The sequence below is a fragment of the Macrotis lagotis genome, chromosome X (genome assembly GCF_037893015.1).
Source record: "Macrotis lagotis isolate mMagLag1 chromosome X, bilby.v1.9.chrom.fasta, whole genome shotgun sequence".
Classification (NCBI taxonomy): Eukaryota; Metazoa; Chordata; class Mammalia; order Peramelemorphia; family Peramelidae; genus Macrotis; species Macrotis lagotis.
The window spans coordinates 146118469-146132192 of NC_133666.1; the positions used below are offsets into that span (position 1 = coordinate 146118469).

Genomic DNA, 13724 nt, shown 5'->3' on the forward strand with positions numbered 1-13724 from the left:
GAGAGAGAGGAGAAGGAAAAGGAAGATTATCTTTCACAGTCAGGTGCTTATTTTCCCAAATGGAATTTTAGCAACCACCATCTAATTCTAGTCACTGAAAGCAGAGACAGCTGCAATACCCAGGGATCTGGCAGTAGCCCTACAAGTTGCTGTGTCCAGGGTTTAGGCAGTAGCCCCAAACTCAGCTCTCTAGTTTTCTATGTGCCTGCTTCAGCTACCATTCAATTTCCATACTCTCTTGAAATGCATTATCATCACAACTGCTGCTGCTGTCACAGCTGACTGCCTTTCCCACTGCCACAGGCTCAGTCTGAAATTCCCAGTGTGGTGGAATTTCATCTCATAACTCATGCTCCCACATCCATGCTCATTCGAAGATTCATAATGGTCTCAGAACCTCAAAGGAGAGGAAGAAAATGGCTGTTGGTCCAAGACTACATCTCCCAGAAATCTATGCATTCAGACTCCAAATAGCTCCCTGCCATCACAACACTAGCCTGGTACTTTTCACCTAGCAGGCACCTGAAGATTATCTGTTGAAGTATTTGGTTAATTATTCCAGAGTATATTAATTTCCTCAAAATTTCTAAGTCAAGTAAAGGAAATATGGCATAATAGAGTTTGAGACCTAACCAGGAACACCTGAGTTCTCTGACATGCACTAGATCTATGGCCCTGGGCAAGTCACTTTAACTCTGTCTAAGGCTACTCTCTAAGACTGCAATAGAGCAGTTCATAATCTGAATTGGTAGAGAAAATTAACTCACTTGGGGTTCTTTGCATCAGTGGAAACAAAGGTTCGTACCCAAAGGCAATTAAGATTCTACTCTATGCATCTCAAACTTGGAATTCACCTGAACACAAGTGTAAGAGTCTGATAATCAAGGTGAGCTCTATGCCTATAGAGAAGGTATAATTGCTTTAAAATACTCTCTTTTTAAAAAAAAATGGGTTTTTGCTTCCCCTGTTCTAGACATGGAGAAAGAGGAGGTAAGGTTTCTTTCTTCATTTGATAAACAATAAAGCCTATAAGTTCCAAATCACAGCCTGAAAGTGGTGGGATGAATGTTAGAGATTTCTGGAAGCTCCAACAAGGATTCAAGTCACAGCTGCTTTCTTAGCAACAGGTCATTCTGTATCGCTTAGCATCCTGCATCTTTCTTTAAGTTCAAGAAAAGGAAGTGAAATGAACAGATGGATAGAGGCAAAGGGCTCATGGAGTCAGAAGCCCACCTCCCTGAACAGTGCTTATTCTCCTGGAGCCTGGCTCATACCACTAACCTTCCATGACCTTCATAGTGCCCTGTCTAGTACTGAGTCTCTATTTCTCTTAAAAGTTGGGAATATTTTTACTTGTCTCTTTAAAGATAATTCCAGTTAGATTTATGCCAAGAGGAAATCAATGGGATTTCAGAAAAACACACACTAAGAATAAGATGTTCATAAACAGCCCAAACAGATGGGGCTTAGTCATTTTGCTCTCCATGTTGTATATCATCCATCACTGCAGCAGAAACCAAGGAAAAGCAGCCTAGAATCATCCTCCTTTGATGTAGTGGACATTCATGTCTTCTTGAATATTGATCTTCTCTAAGCATCTTAGTGACCTCTGGAGAAGAAGATGCCATTTTCTAGGGAAACAAAGACTCCCACCACAGACAAAAAAAAATGTTCTCTTGATGTGGGCATGCTGATGGTTTCAGTAAAGAGGCCAGCATTGGACTGGGATATGAAGCTTTAGCAAGCAACCTGTTCAATCTTAAAAGCAGCTGGTCAAGGGTGGGAGTATTCACACACCTGTTGGTGGATAGGTAAAAAGTGTAAAATAGGTACATTGTCTTTTACCAGAAGGTGATATAGGAGGAAGGAGGTAGATGCGATGATTATATTGATGTACCATATTGATTTTAATATTGGCTACTCCTAAATATCATACTCATATATAGATGTGTGTGTATGTATGTATATGTAGGTGCATTTATATACACATACACACACTATAAAAAATAACAATTATCAGCATTAAAAAGCATTAAAAAGCATTAAAAAATTATCAGATTAAAAAGCTGATCATGAAGCTGAGTTCAAGTTGTGTTTCTATCACTTATTTTTCTGAATGACCTGGTGAGGCTGCTTAACCTCTAAAACTGCAGACAACTCTAAAACAAGGCACCTCAGAGAAGGCACTTATCTATATTGTTTGAAGCAATTTCATCATCTGGAAAATCTGTATATCAATGAAATCATGGGTCCAGTTCAATCTCTATCCCTATTCTTGAGTTTAATACAATTAAAATTTGTGGGAGGGGAAAATGAAACAGATATTCATATGATCAGAATAGAATACTGTACATGTGTCTGAATTATATACTCTTAAAAGCAGCTGATCAAGAGTAGGAGAATACATATATTGCCTAGACCAGTTAGAAGTAAAGTGATTTGCCCAGGATCACACAGTCAATATTTGTCTGAGGTAGGTTTTGAGCTCAGTATATTCTATATTTAAAATCTGTTCTCTACCCACTATACTATACCATATTGCCTTTCCCTAAGAGAAGAAGCCAATCTGAATTGGTAGAGGGAATTTCTTATTATATCTAAGCAACAAAAGAACAATTCCAGTCCCTATCTCTATGATTCATATATGCATTATGTGTGCATATATATAATGTATGTATGCATATGTGTATACATACATGTAATTTCATGGATATAGGAAACTCTCAGTGAAAAAAATTTCCTCTACCATTTCTGACTATCACCTTCTCTGTTTCTTTTAATTTTAAGAGATGCCTGTATATACTGGACCACAGCAACTTTTTGTGCTGAGTAGATATACATGTGTGAGTACATCTCTCTCTCTCTCTCTCCATATGTGTGTATGCATGTATGCATTGTGTATGTGTGAGTTTGTATATGTGTGTGAATGGACACATTGGAAATATGTATGGCATTTCCCCCCTTAAATTTTTTGCTAATAGGCTAATGATAAAAGAAAAGGAGGCAACATTAGCAATTTTGAATATTTTGAAAGAATTTATTTTAAATTATTTCATGAGCTAAGGAAGGTAAGAAATAAGGTTCAATTTTGTGACTCATAATAATAAACTGGAAAAGATAACAGAAGATAGAAATGGTGTTTAGGAGGTTATGGAAAGACAGGGACATGAATACAATGTTGTCAATTACTTCAGAGATTCTGGGAATCAATTTAGAGGAAGCTAAGAGGGTGAAAAAAATGACCATACTCTTTGAAGGAGGTTAATGATAAAAAGGAAGATCCAATAAATTCACCAAAATACTTGTAGAAACACTTTTCATAGTAACTAGATGCCCACGAAATAAAGAATGATTGAGCAAACTGTGATACAAAAATACAATGAAACATTACTGAGCTATAAGAAACTTAATATAATGAATACTGGGAAGCATGGAAAGATAGATGAACTGATGCAAAATGAAATAAACTGGAAAAGGAAAAATACTTAAAATGACTATACCGATGTAAAAATGAAAACAATAGATATTGAATGCTGTGAAATTATAATGATCCATCTGGTTCCAAAGAAGAAGTATTAGAATATGCTTCCTTCTCTTCTTTGTAGAAGTGAGCTATGGCTATGGAACACTATATTCATTTATTCAATAAATATTTATTAAACATATATTATGTGGCAGGCACAATGCTAAGCACTGGAAATGAAAAAAAACAGACAAAAGACAATCCCTGTTCTCCAGGAATTTACAATATAACAGAGAAGACAACATGCAAACAAACTCATACTCATATTACATAAAAAGAAAGAGAGAGCTACATGTAAGATAAATAGGAAATAATTAACAGAGGGAAGGCACTGGAATTACATAGAATGGTAGATTTAGTTAATAAAGTAATTAATTTGGCTTAAAAATCTCTCTCTCTCTCTCTCTCTCTCTCTCTCTCTCTCTCTCTCTCTCTCTCTCTCTCTCTCCCTCCCTCCCTCCCCCCTCTCTCTCCCTTTCTCTCATATTTTTGGTACAAGGGATGTTCCTATGGGAGGAGAGTGGAAAAGATATTTGATGATGTAGGCATAAAATCAATACAATTTTTAAAGGAAAAAAAGTCAGTTTATACACTACATGTAGAATATTAAGCTTTAAAGACATTAAAAATACCTAAGAAATCATTGTATCATCTTCTTGAACTTGAATTGATGATTGATTTAAAGACATTAAAAATACCTAAGAAATTATCATATCATCTTCTTGAACTTGAAGTGATAATTGATTTATCTTTGCTAGGAAGGATAGAGCTATACACTAATGACAAGGTCAAAAGAAGATACTCATATATCTGTATTTGATATGCTATGTATTCATTTCAGGGTCAATTTTTTTAAGAGTTGAAACATGTAACATAATGCCTTAAGACTGGCTTTGGAGTAATTCCCCAATATATATTGTTTGCTGGTATGTAAAACATATAGAGGAGGGGCAGCAAATTAGTGTAATGGATATGAGGTGCTCAGGAAGACAGAAAGACACACGGGTTTAAATCCAATGACTAGCTCCATAACCATAGAAGAATAAGTTAATCCCACAGTGCCCTAGGCAACTTTTCTCATACTATAAGTTAAAGATGAGATGTCAATTCAGACCAGTGGAAGGAATTTTCACTCTCAACACCAATTACCTAAAAAGGCGAAATACAGAAATACAGTACATACAGGAATATGATTTAGCAAAAGAGAATTTGCAATATGACTTAGAGAAGAAGGTCATGGTATTAACAGGGTATAAACTTGAAGGATTTTGTCATACTTCACTATACCTCCCATTAGTAAAAGATGCCCAGTTTTCACTACACCCTCCTCTCCATTGCAGAGAGATAATACCTTGAAATTGCTTGCTATAGAGTTCACCTATTGATTACATTGAAGCTGTTTCTACATCTATCATAGCCCTGGTCATGCATTCATCTTCAAAATATGTTGTTTGTGTTTTTGAGTCATTGATTATGTTTTGTGTTATTTTGTCCAGTTTGGGGGCCATTCCAACCTATCCAATATGGTACAGTTAGGATCTGCCTTTTTATATAAAATCCCTTCCCACTACTACTGATGCTAGGAGGTTCCTTTACTGCAGTATTTTGAAATCTACCGGGCTGTCCCCAACAGACCTGATAACAGAGATAGTACAAAAATTATTATCCCCATTTTACAAAGGACCATACTGAGATCTCTGCAAATTTAGGTTAACTGACCCACAGCCACATGATCAGTGAGTGGCTGAACTGGGGCTAGAGCCTAGGAAGGAAAGAAGGGAAGAAAAAAACCCAAGCATTTATTAAGTGCTTGCTTAATTACTTACTCAATTTATTAAATGTTTACTACATGCCAGGCACTTTACAAATATTATCTCATTTGATCCTCACAACCCTCAGAGTTAGGTCCTATTCCTCTAATCATTTTACATTTGGGGAAACTGAGGCAGATAGCAGTTAAGTGATTTACCTAGGGTCACACAGCTAGTACCCAAAGTTGGATTTGAACTCCAACTAGTTGCATCTAAATATGCAGTCTAGTACTTTTTGCCCTCTACTAGTAGTGTTTCTGACCTTCAGCCTGATTAACATTGAATATAGCACTTTGAGCCCATTAATATCACAGGCACCAGTTTCACCCTTATATTTTGAGTGCTTATGATGTAAGCTCACAGAGTGTGAGTTTACAGTGGAGAAGTAATGCTTCTATGATCTTTCAATCTGGACCAAGAAGCAAAAAGTTCATTGGAAAAGAGATATGATGATTCAGTGCATCCAGGCCAAAAACACTTGGGATGAAGTAAAACTGGGTCGTTCCACTTTTTCTTTAATTATCCAGATAATTCCCTTGACTTTTCACTTTACTTCTAATACACAGATTCAGCAAAGTAGAAATCTGACATTTATCCAGATTAACAATGTTAGTGCTGAAAGCATCCTTTGTGAGCTACTTCCACCCATTTTATAGGCAAGGAAACTGAGGCCAAGAGACATGAAATAAATTGCTCAAAAACACAATTTTAGTTTATAAAAACAAAAAGGCAAGGGGGTGGACTCAAATCCAGATCCATGGGAGTGTTCTTTCTGTTAATTCATGCTACCTCTCATTCTAGACTGTCAGATAATTTATCCCCCCCCCCATAGTTATTTCTACTATATTTTTGAGATTGGCTATCTACACTGGTCAACTTGACTAAACCATTGCTAAATCTCATAGAATTTGAGGATCATGAACTAAAAAACAACCTAAAAAACAACCACCTAATTTTCCATGTGAGGAAACTGAGGCCAAAGAGAGGTTAAATGAGTTGTTCAAAGTCTACTAGTTGCTAGTAGTAACAACAAAGATAGGATTTGAGCCCAGATCCTTTGACTCTATATGTAGCATTCTTTGCACTGTCCTGTATATCACTTAGGTTACTCTAAGCTTACACAAAATGAGGAGAGACTGAGTGTATAATGCAAGAAACCAATGTATAAAATCAGAGGTTCATGGAATCAGAAGAAAATTCATTTCATTTAAAGTTTCATTTGGGGCAGTACAGATGGAGGTCAAGTCTATATGCCAGAATTAAATGGACCATGGCAGGGCAGAATCCCTCAGTACAATTTGCCAAAGCCTGAACACTCTATCCATCCAATGCATAAAGAAGGATCCAACAACATTAATCAATGCAGACAGCTGATCTGAATTTTAAAAAAGGCCTAAATTTCTATGATTTTTTTCCTCAAAAGCAATTTTTTGCAATGAATTATTTGAATAATTCTTTGCTTTGCTTTGCTTGTAAGAGCTTGTCTGTCTGCTTTGAAGAAACCAAGATTTTAAAATTTTTATTTTAATTATATCATCAAATCTCCCACATTCTCTACTATTGAGTTTTCATATCTATTAGCTGAAGTTTATTTTCTAGACCAAAAAACTCAGTCTTTGCTGAATCATATCAAGAAGAAAAGTCAGCATCCCATTTTAAAATTAGGTTGTGACACATCATCAAATATAAATTCACTTGTGTTTCTATATCCCACCCCCACTAGAAACCAGTTTCATGAGATTCTTGAGTTTTTGAGACACAATTTAGATATAAAAATGTTTCCACACAGCTAGGCACTAAAGCACCAATACCAAAAGTGTTTGCATTCTGCTCTTGCAAAGAAGCAACCTTAAATAAATATTTTAAAGGATGTCTTCTAATCCTATGGTTTAAAAAATAATATGGAAAACTGAATTGCTCAATTCATATTTTGTTATGATGTGTATGGGGTAAACCTTGTTTGAGCATACATGTTGTCAATACATAATTTTGTGAGTAGACAATCACCAGCTCTTAAAGAGATCAATTTAAACTAGAGGGGAAAAAAAGATGGGTGGAAGTCACAATAGTACAAATTAGGTATTTTCAGTTCATTGTGCAATTTATATGAACTGTGTGTCTTTCAAGGGGAAAAAATGCATTTAGCTCTCTTCTAGCCATTTCAAACCCTATTGATATTAATTTTATTTGGGCAGATGATGTCTTTTCCAGGAAAACAGTTTCTGCATTGGCTTTCAATATGCAGCACACAAACCTACCCCATCGGGAACTACCCTAATGATATTTTCTTACTATTTTTATATTACTAATCTTAATCATCTTCTTATCCATTAATATATCTTTGGGGGATATGTAGAAGTATAACCATAAATAGGTATTTTAAATAATATAAAACATTTTTATAATATTAACATTCATATAGAAATAAATCACTGCCTTTCCATAAATAAAATGGGGCAACTGGGAACTGGAGACTGGCCAGTGCTGTCCTTTTATTTTTCTTTTTGCATCTATTAGTTTCTATCTAAATTGGAGGTTATATAGAAACAGATTGGGAAGCAAAATGAAAAGGATTGAAAAGGATTCTTTAACGACAAATGATAAGAGTGACGGTCTTCCAATAGTTTCACCAAGGTTGCTGTGGAAATGTTTATCGAAAAATCTTGTCTTTTTCTAGAAATTACCGCCACCTTCAGGTCGAGATTTCAGTCCCTGCCAGGGTTTTCCTTTTTCAAACACACTGAAATTCTTACTAAACTCAGAGATCATTCCACAAGACACTTTTAGAGCCACAATAGCCTTCTAAGAAATGAGTCTGATGACAGTAGAGGATTGGACCAGGCCTACTATGAGAACTCAAACATTTCTCTCCCTAGGCTATCAGCCGAGGCATGTGAAACTGGCGGGATTTTCGTGTGACCTGCTCTGACGCTGCTCGGTGGGACAGCCAGGGCTCTGCTGATTCTGCCCACACGGTCAACGTCCCCGAGGGAGTCTTCCGAAAGAGAAAGAGAGGAATTTTTGTAGCTCCACAAGCCCTTCATATTCAATCCAATGACTGCATTTGGCAAGTCACACAGTGGAAGGGAAAGAACAAGGCGACCTGTTTGTGTGTTCTGCAAGAAAACCCACAACCTGCCACAAAACCCTGGATGAGAAGGATGGATCCAACCTCATCCCCCAAGGCCCCCGCCTTTTTTTATCATTCCCCTTAGCAAGGGCACCTGCCCCTCCCTCCCATCTCTCTGGAGGGAAAACGATCGATGAAATGGATGACATCTGCTCCCTTTTCACTTCCTTCTACAGTTACAACTGAGTTACTCAAGGGCTGCATGTGGACTCTTCCCCTTGCCTCGGAGGCTCCCTAGAGAGAAACAAAACTCCAACCTCCCTCTACTGCTACATCCGTACGGGCTGCATTTCAGGATAGGGCTGCTGAATGCAACCCAACAATGAGCCAGAGACACAGACATAGACCTACCCCCACCAAAAGCAGAAAATCAAGATCAAACAAAATTAAAAAAAAAAACTTCCATTTAAATCAACCTCTGCGAATCGATGTCAGAAACACACCTGTCTCTGGACACACATATCCAAACTCCTCCCTAGAAGCGAAGTCCCTGACCTCTCCGCGCATACACAGGGCAGGACAGCAGGCTCCTTCCTCTCCATCTTTATAATACAGTGACTCCTATGACACCTATTTCTTCCTCTTTGTCCCCCCTTCCCTCTTCTTTGCCCCCACTTTTCCTTTCCCCCCTTCCTCATCTTTTCACTCCTATTTGCCTCAGTAAAGCGCTTCTTCGATCCCCTACCCAATCTCCTCATCCCTAATCCCTCTGGCCCAGTTCTCACTGCAGGGACGACGCCACGGGGCACCTAGAGAGCTGCTGCCCCTCGAGTGCCGGCCCCGGGCCACAGTGGAAACCCGGCTCCCTACGATTCCCTTCAGAATGTCAACCACACGGCGCGGCCGGGCTAGATGGGGGAAACTGGCCCCAAAGGCCCGGGGGTGGAGTGGGGGGTGGGGGGCCAACAGGACCCGAGAAGGCTCACAGAACTGAGAGGGAGGGGAAGGCTGAGCTTGGGGGGCGGGGGTGGGGGGGTGCAGCCGTCGCACTCACCTCAGTGTCGTAGAGCCGAAGGTCCAAGAAGTAGGGATACAAGAGGGACTCGTTGCGGATCTGCTGGATCGCCAGCTCCACGGCAGGCAGCACCCCTCGCCCGATGCTGCCCTTTGCCACGTTGTCCGTGAGTGGCATCAGACCCATGATGGACAGAGGTGGACTGTTGACCGGAGGCCCCGCCGCCCCCCGGGGGGAGGCCCGCGACCCTCCCGAGGCTGGGAGCAGCAGGAGCAGCAAGGGCAGCATCGGGGCGAGTCGCAGTCCCGGTGCAGCCCGGCTGGCCGCAGAGCCCGAACCCGGGCTAGAGGCCATGCCGCTCCCGCCGGAGAGACCCCGGTCCGACCTGCCCAGGCTCCTGGGCTGCTGCGGGCGCCGGGGCCACGAGCACCTTTTCATTGCGGCCGCATGGCCCGGGGCCCAGCGAGGGGCAGGCGGCAGCACCTGCGCTGGCTGAGCCTCCGCCTCCTCTTCCAGCCGAGTTCTCTGTCGGACGCGTAAAGGGCTTCCTTCCCCCGCCCGCCCGCCCGCGGCACCCCCGACAGTCGTCCTGGCAATGGCGCCTGCCGCCTCCCAGCTGTGCCAGCTGCTGTCACCCTCTGCCGCCGCCACCACTCACAACGGCAACAGATCAATCATTGCGAGGATCGGGGGAGACGGAACCGGAGCCGCGGAGGACCGGCCCCTCCGGCTGCCCTTTCTCCGGAGCTGGGGCTGCGGTGCTAGCACGGCTGCTGCCCCTGCCCCTGCCCCTGCCCCTGCGGCCACCGCCGCCGCCGCCGCTGCTGCTGCCCCTGATGCCGCCGCCGCCGCCGCTGCAGTCGTTGCTACCTTCTCCAGGCAGCCGCAGCCGCAGCCACCCAAGCTGGGACCCGCAGCAGTCAGCCCCTTCTGAATTCCGCCTTCTCTTCCTTCAGCTCCAGCTCCTAAAGCTGCATGATGGAGCCCCAGGCCCGAGGAAGGAGCAGTGGGCACGGAGCGGGGGGGGGGGGGGGGGGCGGGGGGAGGAGAGGAAGAGAATTAAAAATCACCCTCGAAATTTAGGCACAGGAAAATCTGGTCAGAAAATCCTGCCCCCGGGGACAGGGTGTGAGTCCTGGGGGTGGGGGAGGCTCCGGCGCTCCCTCTGTCTGGGCTTCTGCTGCCTCGGAGGCTTCTCCTCCCAAGCTAGGGGGAGAAGTGAGTGCCGCATTCCCCCCGAAGCCGAAGAAGCCGGAGGAAGCGCGAGGCCTCCCCGCGGGAGAGCCCGCCTCGCAGGAAGGCTGGTTCGGGAGCGCTCGGCCGGCCGGCTCCCCGCGTGGAGGAGGTGGCTGAGCCCCAGCGCCTCCTCCGCGCTCCGCGCTCCGCTCAGCCCCACTGAGGATGCGGCTGGGGCTTCTTCATTAGAGACGTGGCTGACGGTTACTGCTAGTAACCGGCGCTTGCACGTCGCTCGTGAGCTATCAGATGCTGAGCAGGTTATCGGGTAGAAGTGTCAGGAGACGGGGTTTGGGCAAATCCATCAACCAGCGGGGAAGGGGGAGTGTGTGTGTGTGTGTGTGTGTGTGTGTGTGTGTGTGTGTGTGTGATAGCAAGGAAGAGAACCGGCCCTGGCACACTCAAATGGCAGCAGCAGATGCCATATCAAAGTGTTTCCTGTGGCATCTGCATTGTTCCGGGTGGTCTGTGGATTCACTATCTCCAGATTCGGAATTCCAAGACGGTTCCATCAGGCAAGCATTTAAAACCCCTAATGGGTGTGAGTTCCACATTCTACCTAAGCTTCCTCTCATTCTGCTCAACACCCATTGCATTTGCTAGAAGAAAATCTGTCTATGTTATGAAGAGGGAGAGTTTTTCCCCTTTCCGCCAGTCAGAAACCAGAATACCTCAGAGCTTCTTTTTTCCACCTCTAGACAAAATTTTATGGCATCAACATTCTAAAGAAGAATTTTTGTTTTCCTTGAACTGGTCAATCTAAGTTATGGAAGCTCAAGGCTGGCACTTGTATTTGCATGCTCCAATCACTGCATGCATCCAGTCCTTCCCACACGAACAGACGGTACCCCCAAAGGCTTCTGTGATTCAGGCATCCAAGCCCTTTATATAAAACTCTCCCACCCTATTTGTCTTGTGAAACTGTATCATCCAAATAGATTCATGTGAACTCATTTTCCCCTTCATATAATAAAACTGAATACAATTTATATAGTTCTTTAAGGTTTGCAAAGCTAATTTCATGCTCATAAGAACCCTATGAGTTAACATTTACTGGGGTTCAGAGAGCTTAAACAGTACTTGAACCCAGGTCTTTTTAAATCATTTCCTACACTATCTACAATGCCCCCCCTTCTTCATAAAGGCCCCACCCAACATACTGGAGGTTCTACTTGTAAATCTCTTAAAATTGTCTAGTTTGCAAGCAAAACACATGGACTTTCCATCAGTTATTACTCAGTCTCTCTATGCCAATGGCCTATTTTTCTCCAATCTTTCTGATGCCATCCTTTATGCTTCCTCATGGATAAGAATTGCACAGAATAGGCATCCATCTCCAGCTACATTATTTGAGGAATCACTTAAATAAATGAGATTACAGATTCATTGAAGTATACATACATTGCAAGGAAACAATCTTATGAATACATAGTGTGTAAACTGACCTATAAATTCAATTCAAGTGAATGAAAAATATTTATTAAGCACCTACTCTGTACTCAGCGATGTACTAAGACCTAGGAAAGGGTCTTATTAAAGACAGACAAAACACAAAGCCTGCTTCCAAGAAGAAAAGTAAAACACAAAATAGATTATATGGTAAGTGGCATAAGAAAGTTATAACCACGTTTCTAGGGGGGGGTGTTTCAAAGAGGTTATATGAGCACTAAATTTCAAGAGAATATACATTCAAATGTGATTTTGTTCTGTGCTTCATTTTCCTCATCTAATATAAAGTGGTTGGATCAGGTTTTCTCTAAAGTCCCTTCTCATTCTATATCCTATGGTCCTACATACAATTAATGTTGTGTGTGGGGGGGGTGTAAACTAGGGGGGAAATGAAATAGGGTAACATTTAATATGGAACCTGAAGAGTTTTGAAAGGAGAGATGGGAATACAACAGTTTAGGTTAAGGGAATAACATGTACAAATGCACAGAGACTAGCATACAGAAAATGTTTGGAGAATTGGGAGTCAATATGAATTGTACTGAAATATAAGCCTGAAAAGACATTATTTTGATGTGGACCCTTGAATGGCAGGGAGAGGAATTTGGACTTGATTCAGGAGGAAACTATTGGAAGATTTTGAGTTGAGACATGATGTTAATTGAGAAGGGTTCCAAGAAAATTAGTCTAGAAGCTTGGTGTAGACAGAATGAGAGTGGGCAGAGAATATGATCAAAAACTCAAGTCAACAGGCATTCAAGTGCCTACTATGTGTCATCCGACTACGCGTTTGTGGATACAAAGAAAGTCAAAGCAAATAAACAGAATCCCAAAGGCAAAAAAAAACCCTCTCTTTCCAAAGAGTTAGAATTTGGAGTCAATTATAATTATATCGGGAGTTCTTGAATTGGGGACCATAGGACAGACTTCTAGGAATCTGGGAACTTTGATGAGGAAAACACCCTTCTATTTATGAAGACAAATTTATTTTTGTTTTTATTGACATAATATTGAAATTAAGCCATTTTCTTTCATTATGAATATAGGCATCAGATATTCTGAGGTGGGTCCCAGAGGCTTTATCAGACTAATAAAGAATCCATGGCATAAGAAAGGTCAAGGACACATGGTCTTAAACACACAAGCTTAAAGAGGAAACTTCAAAGTTTGTTAGTCCAATTACAATCTTTAGCATGAATCCTCTGCACAAAATTTCCGAAAAGTGTTTATTCAGTCTCTTCCTGAATACCTTCAGGAAAGGGAATAGCCAGTATTCCTAAGGCAGCATCCTTCCTTTTTCACACTAGCCATCTCCTTTCCAGATTCCCTTTTGCCCAATTTTCTGGACCACTGAAAACACTTTTAATTCTTATAATTATGTCTTGGGGCCTCTGACCTTCTGGCTGATGAATTCATGACCCAAACTCACTCTGTCTAGCTGACCCCAATCAAATTTCATATTCATAGGGTAAGTTTATCAATTAAGTGGTTAGTAGAGACTACAAATAACTCTTCACAATAAAACCCTGTTCCTATCTATTTTTATGATCTATATAAGCAACATGTCACACATATCCTCCATCTGACCAGATGGTTTGTAGAATAGGGGTAGGCACTTAC

The 13724-nt window shown here is 41.6% G+C and overlaps 1 protein-coding gene across 1 annotated transcript in view; it reads right to left on the reverse strand.

Annotated features, from left to right (window-relative positions):
* Positions 1-9707, reverse strand: part of GABBR2 (gamma-aminobutyric acid type B receptor subunit 2) — an 879763-nt gene extending 870056 nt beyond the window's left edge. The window contains exon 1 of the mRNA XM_074207949.1: positions 9459-9707. Coding sequence (XP_074064050.1) covers positions 9459-9707 — 249 coding nt within the window. The remainder of the gene's footprint in view (positions 1-9458) is intronic.
* Positions 9708-13724: the final 4017 nt, after the last annotated feature.